At 40.2% G+C, this 17,821-nt stretch overlaps 1 protein-coding gene across 1 annotated transcript in view; it reads right to left on the bottom strand.

The window, feature by feature from the left end:
- The window catches only part of LOC123366634 (protein eyes shut homolog), a 335,154-nt gene that overhangs the window by 134,691 nt on the left and 182,642 nt on the right, over positions 1 to 17,821 (bottom strand). Inside the window, exon 5 of the mRNA XM_045010281.1 lies at positions 13,755 to 13,908. Coding sequence (XP_044866216.1) covers positions 13,755 to 13,908 — 154 coding nt within the window. The remainder of the gene's footprint in view (positions 1 to 13,754; positions 13,909 to 17,821) is intronic.

A 17,821-nucleotide genomic window follows, 5' to 3' on the forward strand; every position in this document is an offset into this window, starting at 1 on the left:
AGTACTTAGCAGCTTCGATTTCAGAGCCGAAAAAAGTTTTATTCCTCAGTTCATGAATTCATTGTTCATGCTGACCTTCAAAAATTACAGATTAGTCACAATAGTTAATTTGATAAAATATAAAAATATACTTAAAGCTTTGGTTAGTTACATTTAAAATAAGCACATCTGGTACATCTATTAAGCTAGGGGTTGAATCTGCACAATCTATTTTTAAAAAACTCATAGCACACTGCAAACCCTTACATGGACTGTTTTAATTTAATTGGATTGACTACTGCAAAAATGAATTAAATTGGGATTTAGGTAAAAAAATCCATAAGCACTTGTCCCTTGTACAAATGTTACAAGAAATATAATTTAGTAAACATTAAAAACTTCACACCCACTAAAATAACTGCTTCCCAATCCACCACTCCTGAACACTAATCAACCCTCTCACCATCACCTGAAAAGGTCTTTCAATTATGCATTTTAAGGCCAGAAGGGACCTGAGACCATCTAGTCTGACCTCCTGTATAACACAGGCCAAAGAATTTCACCTGATTACCCCTATACTGAACCCAATTAGGAAAGCCTTTGAGGAAGAAAATGTTTAAGAAGCCTGACCTTTTCCAACCAACTTCTGAGTCAGGCACTCAGGAAAGCAAAATTCACTTCTGGGACACCAAAGGACCACTCAAAGACAATAAGGCCATAGTGGAGAAACTAAATGATCTGGAAAAAGAAGTAAATAGTGAGGTGGCAAATTTTGCAGATGATACAAAACTACTCAAGGCAGTTAAGTCCAGCACAGACTGTGAAGAGTTACAAAGGGATCTGCCAAAACTGGGTGACTGGTCAACAAAATGGCAGATGAAATTCAGTGTTGATAAATGCAAACTAATGCACATTGGAAAACATAATCCCCACTATACATATAAATTGTTGGGGTCTAAATTAGCTGTTACCACTCAAGAAGAGATCTCAGAGTCATTATGAATAGTTCTCTGAAAACATCCACTCAATGTGCAGCAGCAGACAAAAAAGCAAACAGAATGTTCAGAATCATTAGGAAAGGGATAGATAATAAGACAGAAAATATCATATTGCCTCTATATAAATCCATGGTACGCCCACATCTTGAATACTGTGTGCAGATGTGGTTGCCCCATCTCAAAAAAAGATGTATTGAAATTGGAAAAGATACAGAGAAGGGCAACAAAAATGATTAAGGGTATGGAACAGCTTCCATATGAGGAAAGATTAATAAGACTAGGACTTTTCAGCTTGGAAATGAGACAAAGACTAGGACTTTTCAGCTTATAAAATCATGACTGGTGTGGAGAAAGTAAATTAGGAACTGTTATTTACTCCTTCTCCTATCACAAGAACTAGGGATCACCAAATGAAATTAATAGGCAGCAGGTTTAAAACAAACAAAAGGAAGTATTTCTTCACACAATGCACAGTCAACCTGTGGAACTCTTTGCCAAAGGATGTTGTGAAGGCCAAGACTTTAACAGAATTAAAAAAAGAACTAGATAAATTCATGGAGGATGGGCACGGATGGTGTCCCTAGCCTCTGTTGGCCAGAAACTGGGAATGAGAGATAGAGGATGGATCACTTGATGATTACCTGTTCTGTCCATTCCCTCTGAAGCACCTGGCATTTGGCCACTGTCAGAAGACAGGATACTGGGCTAGATAGAACTTTGGTCTGACTCAGTATGGCCATTCTTATGTTCTAAATCAGCATACTAAGACTTGGACAAACTTTCCATGAACAAGGCCAACCAGAACTCAGTTCACGCAGAAATATATTGCCAAGTCTAACTCCAATTCTAGTTAGTGGGATATTTCTTGAGGTCCCTTCCAGTTCTATGATTCTATGATAAATGGCATCCAAGGCAGCTGACTGAGGAGAAGAATCATGATAACACTGAATTTTCACCTAACACCAGGAAGAGATCAGCCAACAAGACAAGCAGTGCAGTTTCTTTTCTATGTGCATTATTATAATATATTATTTGTATTACAGCAATGTCTAGAGGCCCTAAATATATGAGTTGATGTAAAAACAGTCCCTGTCTAAATAGATAAGACAGTATGTCTTGTATTTATTTATTTATTGTATTCATTCATTTCTATTGTCCATTATTATAGAATGTAAATAACTCAAGATAAACACAGAGTCTGCGCCTTAACTACAATACTATCCTTCCTCTCTAAAATGGAATACTAAAACAAGATGACCCATCAAAAAACCCTAAGGGCTCCCAATATTGCTGGAGTTGCCTCATTACAACATCCCCAAAACTCTTCTCTACAAAAGAAAGATTTGAGGCAATAAGGGAAACTCCTAGTGCCAAGAAGTGGTTTCTTGAGCAAACATCCGACAGTTGCTTCTTTAAGAGAAACTCAACTTTTTCCCTCCTGCAATGAGACATCAATTATCAACTCTGATAATGGCCCTATCAGCTTCCCATTGGCCTTTGCCAATTCAAAGGAAATGGATCTCATTTAACAAACATTCCTTACATCCACCAACACCTCCAGAACACTCAAACTCAAACAGTAAAGGGCCTGTATTTGTCTCTCTCAAACATGGCTATTATGATAGAGGAAAAGTTGTTGGATTGGGAATCAGCTCTCTTAGTTACAAGACATTTTGAAAATTTCTAAGAGTGAGAAACATTCATCTGTCACTATATGTAACAATCTGGGTTGCTGAAGAGAGAAAGGATGGTCCAGTCACTAGAGAGCTAGCCAAAGCCTTGGAAGATTTGGGTTCAATTTCCTGCTCTACCATAGACCTCCCATGTGACCTTGCATGAGTCATTCAATTCCTTATCCACAAAATGCAGATAATAGTAATTCCTATCTCACAGTGATGTTGTGAGATTAAATACATTAAATATTGTAAAACACTGAAATACTATGGTAATGGGGTATTGTGACAAGGTGGACTAGGCCCGGAGGGCCCCTGATGGAGGCTTGTCAGCCCTGCCTCACCATGCCCCAGAAAAGAGCAGGAGAAGTACTCCAGGCAACCTAGAGTGGCTCAAGGGAACAGCCAATCAGAGGGGCTGTTGCAGTGACCAGTCAGTTGCCAGAAGGGCCCTATAAAAAGGAGCAGCAGAGGCAGAGAAGTCAATTGCTACGTGGAGCTTGAAGAAGAGGAACCGGGTGCCTGGTTAGCTGGAAGAGCAGTAGGACCATGGACAGGTCTATGTGGGCAGACTGAGCCCAGAACCTAGACAGACCAGGTGAGGGTACCATGATGAGCCCTGCTGGTCTGGCTGAAGACTAAGCCCAGAGAGGGCTGCCAAAAGGACACTAAGCTACTGAGCTGGGCCCCTGTTGGGCTCTTAAAGAAGGCAGTGTCTCCAGGAAGGAAGCCTTGGTGCTACGGCTCTATACCAGGGCTGCAAGCAAGAACTACATACCGTATATCCCGGGGCGGGGGGGGGGGAACAGTGTGTTTGACTCAGCCACAGGGCTGAGTCGCTGAAAGCCAGACAAAAGAATCATTGGCCATGGTTGGGGGAGGTGCTTGCGAGAGGTGGGTGCCACCCCATTGTAAGAACAGAAAGAAAAGCAGGCTCACACTCAAACAGAAAGGCCTTGTGGCATGGGGCTCCAGGCAATTGCTCTGCTTGCTACCCACTAACGCCGGCCCTGGTTTTTATATGCAGAAAACCAGTTGTTGTGCCACAGGTGGGCCGTGGAGTTTTTATATTATGTATGTAGGGGGGAGGGGTTCAGAAAGAAAAAGGTTGAGAACCCCTGCTCTGAAGCACCTGCCATTGTCTACCATCAGAAGACAGGATACTGGGCTATCTTGACCATTGCTCTGATCCAGTATGTCCATTCTTAAACAATACTCCACAAAATTCAGCCACACCATAATAAAAAATAAAATCACTCTAACTTGTTTTCCTTTTCATGTCATGTGAGAAGGAGCTTGATTAGACTAGTCACTGCCTTAGATGACTAACATATTTCATTAGCAAATATTCTCAGTATTATCATGCACCACAACATGACCAAGCATGTGATAGCTCCTGAATAACCCTTCCTTTTAAATTGTTGTCATAGGTCCTGTTGGTCTACAGATGACCTGTGAAAAATGGGAAGGAGAAAAGATGTATGGATTAAGAAAAGGTTACCTGAAGGGCTACCTCATGGAATTTCTTGCCTTATAAATACACTTAGTTATGAGCCTGGCCACCTTTAGTAAGAACTGCAAAACATAGGCCTTTCCATCTTGTTAAACTATGAAATCCTGGATTCCTAGCTAACTGGTGAGAATAAAAACACAGCAGAAGCACCACAATTATTTTCAATTATTTGACATATTAATTATTTCATTTAAGGCTTGTTATAAACTGTGCCAAAATATCACAGTGGTAGGCATCCTATATGTTCTAATAAAATGATGACATAAAACATACTTTATTTAATGAGAAATTATGTGTTTTTGGAATATCAGAAAGAGGAAGATGAAGATTAAGATTTAATCTAAGTATGCAATGATGTTTTGTATGTGTTCTTTATAATCAGTTTAGTCCTTTGAAAGTGCATACCATCAAAAGCCAAAGTCTAGTTCCAAACATTGTGTCTTCTGTGGAAAAGCAGGAAGTGTAAATGAGTAGCTAGAAACCATAGAAACTGACAATGTAATCATGCAGTTTGGCCTCAACATGATATGAGACTTGCCAAACTTTCCTTATAGAGGTATAAAACTGTGTTTAGCTCTTGCACAGTTCAAAAGGTGCCGCCTCCTTTGAGAAACAGGAATACAGACAAAATAATCTTTTACAGCTTCTGTATAACTGTATGATCCATGCAAAAGCTGGCCAAACAACATTAATTGAAAAATTCATGCACCACATTTTTCTTTTATGAAAACAGTACCCTTCCCAGCCAGGAATGACTGTTTACTTCCATATCCAAATACTAATTTAATGGGGACAATTGTGGGATGTGGTTGCAAAGAATTAGAAACAAGTACAAGTATTTTCACTTGATTCATATATGAAATAGTGCTGTACAGACCTCAACAATAAATCGATATGGGGAGAGGTGTTGTGTTTATTAAACCCTAGGCCAGTCTCCTGGCATTACTGCAGTTACATAAGCTGGAAATCAATATGATACTACATTCTTTCATTAAGTGCCTGGGTAGAGCCCTGATGCTGTTATTTTCAATAGTTCAGACAAGAATTCGGTATCACCCTTTTCTGTTGGGATGCGGTATAGATGTGCCATCAACTTTGTGAATGGAAATTAAATTAAAAAAATCAGCCCAGCCTGCCCAGAAAAGAAAAACAAACTTCAAAATGTCCTAGAAATTCCCTCTCTACTGGCTTAGCTCCCCAGCTTCACAAATTACTCCAACTTTTTATCTGAGACAATGAAAATCTCAGTAACTTGATCATGCCTTCCTCTTTGTTACAGTTACATTCACCCAAACAGGAAATTGAAACATTACTTTATAACTACACTGGACATGCCTGCCCAAGCACTTACCATGTTGCAAACTGGGGTCTAACACTACATCTCTCCAGGATGCTACACACTAACTGTCCGAGTGGACCCTATGGATGTGCCCTAAAAGTTCCCCAGTGTGGTTTGAAACTAAGGTAACAATGAATAATAAATAGCAAATACAGGCAAACAGTTCACTAACATCACATAGGCAAAGATGTATTCACATTAATTCAAAATTATTCAACAAATGTTTAATGAATCCATAAAGAAGTCTGATCACGTACAATTCATGAACAAAAACAGTCAAAACCCCTCAAATAAATTATCCACCATTCACTGCTCTATGCCACAATATCAAGTATTTTCACACACCGATTCAGGCACTATACATAAATAGTTTATATATAGGTCTTATAAGACTGAAACAAGAGGCACTTCCCTATACTTAAGTTATTGTAAGCACAAACATTAGCTTTTCTGCTTGGTGTATGGCTCTTCAGGAGGACTGGGGGAAGAAGAGCTCACTTAGGGCAGATTCTGCTTACACTAGTGAGAAAACTATGTTGACAACTGGAAAACAGTTTCAGCATACAGTTTAAACATCGACTCAGCTTCTCAGCTGGTTCTGAACGTAGTTTGGGTGCCAGTGTGCTCCAAACTGTTTTAACAAGCTACTTTTGAGGATATGCAAAACCTAGTTTTGTGCAAATTTATGGTGCCATATACATATTGAGTAAATTCAGTCAGTACTCTGTAATCGACTTCTGTTATAAACAATACCTTACTATCTCGTTTTTACACATAAAAATCAATAATTTCATTCACTGCTTTAATTGAAAAATTCAGTGCAACTTCAACTACTGTAACTATTCACTTATTGGAAAATTAAAAACAAAACAAACAACCAAGCCATTTGCTCTGATGCTTCTTTCTGTAAAGTTATCATTTCTCAAGCACAGCAAGGGGAAAGAAATGGATGTCTGATCTGGTTAGTGAACATTTAAAACTCATTTCCTCTTCATCAAGTGTTGGAAGGAGAAGGCCAGTAAGGTCCTTCAAATGTGAGAGTATTAGGAATAGGTGAGTCATGCCTCAAGTTTGGATGAGTTCATTGCCTAATGAGAGCAAAGCAGACATTTGGCTATTTCTGATATATTTCAGAAGTTAAGGAGAAATTAGTAGCAGGTTTCCTAAATTGCACTTTAATAAACAGAGTGTAAGCAGGGGCAGAGACAAGGGAATGGGTAAGAGGAGAGAGATATAGAGGAAGAAATCCTGATTCCATTGAAGCCAATGGGCTTTTTGCTACTGAGTCCAGTGTAGTCAGGATTGCACTCAGCAACTGCCTATCTGTCAAGTTTGAATCTGTATCTTGTCTGGAATTAGTTTAAGAGGAATTATTTTCTCCTAACTAGACTGGCCTGAATCTGAAACAAATACAGTAGTTTATTCCAGTTTCTGTTTTCCCCTTAGCTATTTGGGCTACAGGAGGAAACACAGATTCCACAGTGAAAAATGTAAAAATAGAATTATCTGTGCTCATCTTCTAAGAGAAAAAAAATCAGCACTCATCTGATGTATGCATAATACAAAAATGCTGAGGGAACCCACAATTGCACTGTCAAGTTTGCTTTTTCCTTGTCCAGAGGTTAAGGATGATTGCTGAAGGATAGCTCTTTTATTGTTGCTTGGTGAAAGATATATTACTTCCCCTTTACATTTTAGAGGGACTCACAGGAATAATCACCAGTTGTTTTAGAGGCCAGGCCCATAAACTCAGATGCATGTAAACCCCAGACAATCAGAGCCCACAATCACACATTTGAAGTTATATAGTATGCCAGTTTTTTAAGAGATGGCGATATAAATTCCGGTAAAACAAAGTAATGTGTAAATTGAACTTACACTAAAAAGTAATGTAACAATATGTAGAGTGAAGTCATGAATATATATGTGTGTTAATTTTAAGGCAGGAATCTGGGAAATACATTTATTTTTCAGTATGGGATTTGAATTCTATAACTGGAATCAGGGCCGGCTCCAGGGGTTTTGCCGCCCCAAGCAGCCAAAAAAAAAAAAAGCCGCGATTGCGATTGCCCCCGAATACCTTAAAGTGCCGCCCCCCTCTGGAGTTGCCGCCCCAAGCACCTGCTTGGTAAGCTGGTGCCCGGAGCCAGCCCTGACTGGAATAAATCTTCCTAGTTCAATTTAGCCATATTTATTGCCAAGTTATTATTAGCATTTGAAATCAATATACCATTTTCAAGTCTCAGGCTTATGGATCAGAGATATTGCTGTCTCAGCTAAGAAGGTGCAGACAATTAGGTGCCCAATGTACCAGATAAGAGGAGTAGCTTAAAAATAGAATTTTAGAATATTTTCTTGTTATTGAATTGTATTCATCTCAAGTATTTTTCACAAAAAAGGTCCTTTGACTGCTGGATCAAGGAGAGAAGGGAAGCATTTTCCCTTTTTACTCTCACATGCATTTATAATTCATATTAAAACACAAAATACATTCACACATTCCCAGCCAATGAGTAATTAGATTTAGTTTGTGTGACGTTGTAAACTTAACAGCAGGACAGTGTTTTACAGTAAAAGTAACAACCAAAAAAATCACTTAACTTGTACTCTCAAAAAGAAGATGACCCTCATGCAATTTCTAACATAGCAGATCCTTCCATCCCTTTGTATTTATTTAGTTGGCCAGTGTATTATAAGGATTTGGAGATCTATTTGTATTTTTCCCTCTCTGCTACTAACTCCCACCAGTAAAAAGAGCAGGTGGAAAATTAATGCCGATAATGGCTCCCCACTCTGTGCCAGTATAACCCAATGGAGAGGGGCCTCAGATCTAAAACTAACTGGGAAAACATCAATGGAGTCATACTGAGTGGGAGATGGTATGGCAGTGCAGAGCATCTCTGAAGATGGCCCCTCATCTCCCTGGAAAGTCCCTCAAGATCCACAAGCTTCTGGGATGCCCATTTCACAATGAACATTTTTTGTCCTTTTCCCCCAGTGAAATGAGTTTTCCTAATCCCAGAGCTCCCTCCTTCACATATTTCCAAAGGAGACAGTAACTAGATCCCAAATATTAGGGAAAAATCCTATTCTGCGGTATACCAAAAAGACTTAAGGGAATTCTTCTCCACTTGTGAAAGCATCAGATCAGGATAAATCTACAGAGCCCCAGAGAATTGTAGAGGAGTGGGCTGACAAACCATGTCTCCAGGAGTTGTGGTCTGCAAATTGTGGAAGGGGTCTAGATCCCCAGGTGACTGGCTCACAGGCTGCAGTCAGCAGCATGTGCTAGATATCAGCACAGTATTTCTGTTAAGAGGAGCACCAAAGAACAGCTTCATAGCACTACTTCTACCAGCAGGGAAGGCCATGCTCTTGCCATTAAGTTCCAGTAGCTAAGAATGGAAGAAGTGCCTGCTCAGAGCAGGATCTGCCCTTTAGCTGAGCTTCTGCAATGTTAGGATGAGGAAGAGAATTAAAACACAAACAAATACGATAAAGTGGAAACAGCTCTTTTATAAAAACTAGTAACTTCTACTAGTGTTGCACACTCAGTTATGGAGCACAGTGAGATCAGATTAAAAAAGAAAAGGAAGTGGCTGGGGCATCCCTATGGCCTGTTGATCCAGGTCTGCTGGAATACCCCCTTGGGACTGTTATCAGCTGGACATCAATTACAGCAGCTTTAGTTAGAGCCGAACTGGCACAGGATGAAGTACATGCTGTACCCTGAAACATACACCAGAGGCCAGTTGACTCCAAGATAAGAACAAGAAGAAGGTGGCTTCAGTTACCCTCTCTCTTTGGAATTCATACTGAGTACAGCTCACCTGGATCAGAAAATCTGACTCTATGTCTTTGGGACAAGTTAAATGTCATGTGTGACAGGGAGCATGGAGGGGCTGTGTTACATGATGAATCTGCTAAGCAAGGAATCCGTCCCCCACTGATATATAGCCCTCCGATGTTATAAGGGTACATCTCCTGGCCAAGAGTGGGAGAGGGCAAAAACTTACTGTCAGGGAAAGACCCTGACCCAGGAAGTGACCTGGCACTTGGGAAAGTGCTTGAGGCATGGCAAGCCAGGAGCAGCAAGGAAGCCAGATGGAGGGAGAACCCCCCAGGGAAATGTATATGGAGCAGCCTGCAGCAGAAGCCAGGGAACCATGTGTGGAACAGAGTCAGGCACTGCACCCACATTTAGGTCTGTGCAGAACTTGTGGGGAAGCAGCAGAGACTGGGCAGGGACCCAGTGCAGAGGGGCCCCAATGAGACACACTGCTAACTAAGTCTGGCCTGGAAACTGCAAGCTCTTATTTGCTGTTAATAGAAGAGTGGACAGGAGAAGGCACCCCAGCACTAGGCCGAAAGGGCCCTAATCCTCAAATGGACTGTCCCCCTGGGTCCAAATAAGAACTGCTGTTGTTTCACTTTGAGTTAAAACTATTTAAGCCTCTTGACCTAGAGTGTTTGCAACATTTTCCTTTCTTGCCAGCCCTAGTAGATTATTCTTTCACTTTAGCCAAGTGTCTGAGTAGTTACAGGGTCTCACCAGGGCTGGTGCCTACAGGACCTTGCAGCTGAAGCACCTTCAGCACTAGCCTCCAAGTCACAGTACACTTTCTGCATAACTCGTACCATAAAGATTTGGGATACTCCAGCACTGAGCAGCTATAATAATTACACTGGTGGTAGCTGGGGGATTCAAATTAGCAAATTTGGATGGCAGCGCCATAGGTATGAGGGTTATATGGGCAGAAATGAACAAGCAGATGACAAAAGTATACCCTTGAGCCCTGAGAGTAGAAATAGACAAGGCAGCACAGGCAGTGAGATGCAGTGCATCTTCGTGCCCGGGACTTATCCTGGGGATGGCTAGGGCTAGGCTACCTGAATCAACCATTTTGAACAAGTTGCCCACATAAATGACTGGATGAGGCCACCAAGCTGGATTTTCTTTGGCTTGCTGCTCCAAGACTAAGCCCAGAAGATGTTTGAAGGATTGACACGGGATACCCAGGAGGAGTATGCCTCTGCCAAAGATGTCCTACAATTGTTCCTGGACTGAATTACAGAACCTGAGTTGAAATGAGCAGCCTTTGAGAATTGGAGACAATGAAAAGGAGAATCTGTCAGTGATTCTCCAGCACATGGCCACCAAGTTATTTCCAGACTGAATGCAGGATTTACTGACCAGTGATGAATCTGTGACCCAGGCAGCTGGGAGAGAGATTCTGATAGCTCTTCAGAAGAAGAAACTTGAAGGTCTGGAAGAGGTAATCAGGATCGATGCTGAACTATAACTAGCCATAGAGGCTGCAGAAGAAGGGAATTCAGCTTCCAGGGCATGGATGCAGCAGGCTTATCCAGCAGTCAGTGCTTCTACAGGAAAGACATGGAGTTCAGACCTCCAAAAACTGATTGAGAGCATGAGAGCAATGCAGAGTGATATGAACAAGCTCACAGAAGAAAGGGAGCCTAATCAAATGAAGAAAAACAGGGACATGGGAAGGAACTGAACCCCAATCAACAGCCATCCAATAGGAAGGTCTGGAAAGTTTTACTATATTGGAGATGTGGTGGCACAGGCCTTTGCTAATGGAATGCCCACAGAAGGGTAGCTCTTAGAGGGAGGGAAACTATCAAGAGCAGGGGCCAATGGCCTTTCTACAGACTAGCAAGCCCCAAACAAAAGGTTATAGTGGCCTGTGAGATTGGGCCAAAATACTACACAGGCAAGCTGATTTTCAGTGGCACTCACACTGCCTGGATCCTGGCCACCGGTCCAGGAGGCTCTGCATTTTAGTTTAATTTTAAATGAAGCTTCTTAAACATTTTAAAAACATTATTGTTGTATGTAAAGTAAATTGTTTAGTTATAAAGTATAGATTTATAGAAAGAGACCTTTTAAAAACATTAAAACGTATTACTGGCACGTGAAACCTTAAATTAGAGTGAATAAATGAATACTCGGCACACCACTTTTGAAAGGTTGCCGACCCCTATACTACATCATGGCTGAGATCAATAGACACCTACATACAATTCTTGTAGATGCTGGGGTACATATACGGGTTTCCATTGCACACTCTTGAGTGTGGGAAAGAGCCACCCAGGGAGACCACAGGACACTGAGGCCTTTCAATGGGGTGGTTCAGGTTGCAAACCAAACTCATCTGAAGATGATAGGAATATGGCAAACAGCTATTACTCTGAGCACTCTCCATTTCACCTGTGAACTCCTGGTAGCAGAAGCAGCCTCGCAGAAAGTCCTAATTGGGACTGATTTTCTCAGACTATGTGAGGCCAACCTAAGCTTTAAGAGATGCCTTTATATCATTGGTGGGCAACCTGCGGCCCACGGGCTGCATGCGGCCCATCAGGTTAATCCGATTGCAGGCCACAAGACATTTTGCTGGTGTTGACTATCCACAGCTCCCAGTGGCCCATGGTTCTCTGTTCCCAGCCAATTGGAGCTGCAGGAAGTGGTGACCAGCACATCCCTGAAGCCCACCACCTCCTGCAGCTCCCACTGGCTGGGAATAGCCAATGGGGAGAGCAACAAAAATGATAAAAGGTTTAGAAAGCAGAACCTAGGATGAAAGGTTAAAAAATTGGGCATGTTTAGTCTTGAGAAAAGAAGATGGAGGGGACACCTAATAATAGTCTTCATATATGTTAAGGGCTATTATAAAGATGGTGATCGATTGCTCTCCATGTCCCGTGAAGGACAAGAATTAAACAGCTTAATATTAAGCAAAAGGAGATTTAAGTTAGATATTAGGAAAAAAAATTCTGACTATAAGGATAGTTAAGCACTGGAATAGGCTTCTAAGGGGAACCTGTGGAATCCCTGTCACTAGAGATTTTAAGTACAGTTTAGACCAGTGGTTCCTAAACTTGTTCCGCCGCTTGTGCAGGGAAAGCCCCTGGCAGGCTGGGCCGGTTTGTGTATCTGCCACATCCATAGATTCGGCTGATCGCGGCTCCCAGTGGCCGTGGTTCACTGCTCCAGGCTAATGGGAGCTGCTGGAAGCAGCGGCTAGTACATCACTCGGCCTGTAAATGGTTCAAAAATGGTTGAATTATCATTTATTTGTATTGTAATATTAGTCGCAATCAATACATTAATGTGGATGGCATAAGTACTTTTAAGAGATTTCTACTGTAATTTAGTATTAACTATTCAACCCATTATTTAACTATTACCAACATGACTTAAGTATGACATTCACATTATTATTTTCTCATTTTTCCCTACTATCACATACAAGCTATCATGGCTGGAAAAGGATATGTCAATTTGTTCACTGGGTACAGAACTTAATACAGATTCTAATATTATCATTTGGTTATTATAAATGTTCTTGATATTCTGTGTACGTCTCTTAAAAAATCCACACATATACCAGTAGGAATTAGTCATTTTTATACACTATGCTTGCACTGCATTTGCAATTAAAGTTAGTTATAACACAGTTTACTGCTTCTGCTTTATATTATGATGTTATTGTGGTAACACTGAATTACTCAAATTGAGCCTAATCAGTAAATCTGTTGTTCATTTGGTGCTGGAAACATGGTGAAAAACATCTGATTTATTCTAAATGTTTATCAGATATGATGAGCAATTCATTTGTAGCCCCTTAACATTATGTTTAAATTAATTACCCTAGTTTTCTGATCGGCCTAATTTTTACATATAAAACTGCCTCGTTCTCAGTGCATTCAGACTGGTACATACATTTTCCAATGGGGTAGATTAATCTGTGTGAACTACAGTTTAGCTGATATCGAACATACTAAATTGTCAAATAATCTTCCAACACACATACAGATTTTTTTTCTCCAAAATGTGACTCTTTTACTGACATTAAGGTAACCTGAGGAAAGCATTCTCATTAGATAATAGCTCAGCTGTGGATTTAAGATATTTAGTCATGGCTCATGTGTTATGTCCAATGATGCTCTTGGGATAGGATTTCATTATCAAATGTTAAACACACACAATCCTTTCATGTCTTATTGCTTGTCCAGCATCTGATTCTGAAAAAAATAAATACTTAAGGCTGTTTAAGAACTGTGTCAAAAGAACACATTACTGTGCTCCGCTGAAAATCATGTTTAATCTTTATGTTTAATACATTTTTAGCATCTTTCTCTTGCATGTGTATCTGTTGCTACTTTTAACTACAAATGGATGAATTGTGTTGAGTCTCTCTTTAGTGCAATATGTTATGGCAAGTTCTTACCTTATTGTGATAGGAAAGAGTACATCTTTGTTAACAGATTGATTGACGGATGCAGCCAGAATGTTTTGTGAGTTGCCACACCCAAATCGAACTGTTGGTCTTCCTCCTTCAAGATACAGATGAAGAAACTGTTCTCCAAAATTCTTTTCACTGGCTTTGAAGACACAAATTACAAACATTACTTACTATCATGCTAGAAAAAGATCTTTAGAAAACAATCAATACTCTAGGAACCACTCGAAAACCATTCCAGACTTTGGTAATTATTGAGAGTTGTGATGTTCTTACTAACCTGTCATAGATTTGTGTAAGAGCTTCAGACTAAGTAAAGTGTAGCTTTAAGTAAGGGCACCCTTTGGTATACTGCTTGTGTCGGTCGGCCGGGTCCCTTTTCATTTATTTCCTGTCACTGCCTTGCCAAGAGTAAAAGTTACCAAGAATGTTGGGTTCATAAAACCCCAGATAACACTTTTACCATGACCTCACATCATTTTTCCAGCCTTATCTGGTAGACCATTTGACTAATGTAGGGGGAAGGCAGAGAAGCTGGCATCACTGGAGTGATCCAGGCTTAAAATAAATGCTCTAGAAGATGAAGACACAGTTTTCTAACTTTATTTGCTTTTTCTAAGTATTATGCTGCCACCATTGAGACTTTTCTCCATAGGCTGTTGTCTGTTAAAGCAAAGATTGCCCCCCACAAGAGTGAACAATTTTGAGTTTCAAATATTTCCTCAGATTTGCGGTTTTTATATTTAACCATGTTTGCCTCAGGAGCATGTATGAAAGAGTTTTTTTTCCTCAATGGTAATCTTGTAAAATGTTAATAAGATTGTTACATTATTTCACACTTTAACTGAGCTCAATAAAGTAGCCAACCAAGTCCCTGAGGTTTATCATATATCTTCATTCAGCAACATATGATCATAAATTTATTCTTTTCCATCTGGCAGCTAGAAATCACAGTCGTTTTAAGTCATCTTTCAACCTTTCTCAAAAATGGCTTTTTGGAATTTAGAAAGTACTGTATGATTGAGGTTTAAACAGGAGGTCATGACCTGTACCCCCAGTTCAGCAGACATATTAATGGCAGTTAGGGCTACACTTTGCTCTTGCATTAACATACATATATTTTTTTAAAAATGGAAGTAGTATGCAAGGAATGAATACTATATCAATCCACATATACTCACCACAATATGCAACGAACATGAATAAAAAGGAGTATATATCGGACCCAAAAATTAAAAAAAGAGAAACCTATGGGAAGTTTTGGGAAAACACCCTTTACTTAAAAACAAATCAAAAGTAGTTTGATTGCCAGAGGCTGAGGTCTGGATTGGGGTAATTTCCAGTGGGAAAACCATTCCTTACTCCCAATCTGGTCCACAACTAGGCCTTCCCTTCCCTCAGGGAGGTCTGTGGAGTATCGTCCACTCACAGAACAATCAATGGGCTCAGTGAGGGGAAAAAATCTATGTATTGTTCATTCCCAGGCTTTCCTGGACAATAGGGTACTAAGGATCTGGAAGGCACTGAAGCTAGCCCTAGGCTCACAGAAGGAAGTCCTTTTGTAAAGAGAAATCTCAACTTTCATTAAAAAAATAAGAATGAGATTTCTCAGCTGTACCCAATAAGCACATAGGAGGAAGGTGGGAGAAAATGAACTGATCTTGACTCTTTAGCCCTGAGTCTCCATCATAGTTTAGAGTAGCCACAGGTCATGGCAGAAGGAAACACTAGCTATGCTCCCTTTCACCTGACAATGCTCCTGTTCCAGGAGTGGCATAGGAACTGTGCAGCACTAGACCACCTAGGGATTTCCCCCCAACCCAAGGGCATCTTTTCACCAACCTTAACTGAGGATTAGACCTGCCAAGGAGATAAATGCAAAGTGGACTTAGCCCCAAGAATGTTGTTTTAAATGTCTAATTTTTTTTGCTTGTAAAAGAATGTAAACCAATCACTAGGGATGAAAGTGGTAAGCAGCCTGGATTCCACTTCTGGAAGAGAAAGCAATATCTAAAGATCCCACTCTTCCCATACACAGAGCTTTTATATAAAATGATTAATTCAAGTTGGTGAAGTATCCCAAAAGGTAAGGGTGTAACCATTTTTCTGGCACTCTCCAAAATAGATAGGTCAGCCTTGCACACAGTGGTAATATAATGGTGGACAGAAATTAGTAATACTTAGGTTGGAGAGGGGGAAGCAAAAAATTGATTTGCAGGTCCAATCAAAAACCCTAACACAAACTTTAATATTTAAAATGTTAAGTTCTTCCTAAAGATAGAATGGAGCCAGCTACTGCACAGTCTGACAGCTGTAATTCCACAGTGCAACTGCCATTACAGGGTCCAAAGTTACTGTTGGAAGGAGGAATTCTTATTTTACCACTTGAAGTGTTGTGTAACCCACACACCTCCTGGGTGTGGTGCTCTGTCCCCTCTAGTAGCACTGAGGCCACTTAGAGAGAGTGATTAATGAGTCTGCTCTACAGCCTTAGCTAATAGCCATATGTCTTTCAGCTCATGCAGTAGAGGCTCATGCACTAAGCTCTAGAGGCCTCAGGTTTGATTCTGCCCACCAGGGTCTGTCAGTGTTACAAATGCACTACACAAGCCCTGTCCCTCCCTGCCACTAAGAGGACGCTTACAAGGTACAAGGAGGTAGGCCCAATCTGCTGCTGTGCTGAGTCCTGCAGGAGCCAGTCTCTCTCCCTTTAGTAACTGCTTAGCCCAGAATTCAAAAAGTCCATACTTGGAGGGAGCCTGAAGCCCTTTTAATCTCTGTAAGTCCACCACCATGAGCCTGTATGGGACAAATAAGGCGTGAAAGTATGATCAATCAAAAGGGTTAAAAGTGGATTTGAATAGGGGTGAAAATACTTCATTATGGATTATGGAGTGGGAGGAATATGTTAATGATGCATTTTAAGGGAGGGGGAAAAGAGCATGTAACCATTAGCTTCCTTTGTGGGGGTGGTGGGGAGGAGAGAGAATTTTGTCCAAAGAATGTGATATCAATTGCTGAGGTAACCCCTTGTATAATTTGTGACAGCACATTACTACTTCTGGGAAATATGATCAGCCTTTTCTTCTGACCAAAGGAAAAATGGTCTCCCCACCTCGCAGCCTTTATGAATACAACTCCCCTTATACCTAGAAGACAAAAATTCTTCATTCAGAATCAGCCCACCTCTTACAGGGAGTCTCCTCCACCTTCTGATTCTCAGTTTACAGCTGGAGGGCCTCTATTTGGCATGTGTTGCAGGTCAAGCCAAATGAAATCTCTGACTCCAGGGCAGTAGGTACTTTCCTAGAGTGGTGTTTCTATATCCATCACAGATCCTTATTGAGATGCTTATATGCTTGGCTCAATATTATGTTTCTGTAACATCTAGTTAACTCAGAAAGCTGACTTAAATTGTTTATATCTTATGCCTTTGGCTTTTATGTTCTCTTTTGCTAAAAATCTTTTCATGGTTGAAACTCAAGATGCTAAATATTTGAAAATGTTAAGGTTATAGTTACATGCTTATTTGATTTATCTTTCTGTTTAGCACAAGTTACTCAGTTTTATGAAGCATCTTCTATGTAAAACTGAAGTTAACATTAAACTTGTAATTAGGGCTGATTGAATAATATTTATGGAATGATCTTTTCAACATTCAACATATGTTTAGAATAAATTAGACACATTTTCTTTTCATTGTTCACTCAGCCTGCAGAGCAGTGAGCATAATTCAAGGAAATATTTGTCAATGTATTAGAAAATATTGTGTCATTTGCCAAATAAAATAGTCAGTGAATCATTATTTGACCAACTTTAAATGTAATATCTTGGCACATGTTAAAATATAATAATGAGTCTTTGCATAAATGACAGCTAAGACTTCCAAAGTATCTGTTTTAATGGGGAACACAAAGGATGTAATTTTTTTTTAAAATACCATTTGTAATGGTATTTTTATGCTGCATTGTGGTTAAAACATTCCAATTTGTTTTGACAGTTTGACACAATGTACTCATTATGCACACACTATGAAATCAATAGGAGTGAAATAA

Source organism: Mauremys mutica, chromosome 3 (assembly GCF_020497125.1).
Source record: "Mauremys mutica isolate MM-2020 ecotype Southern chromosome 3, ASM2049712v1, whole genome shotgun sequence".
Lineage (NCBI taxonomy): Eukaryota > Metazoa > Chordata > Testudines > Geoemydidae > Mauremys > Mauremys mutica.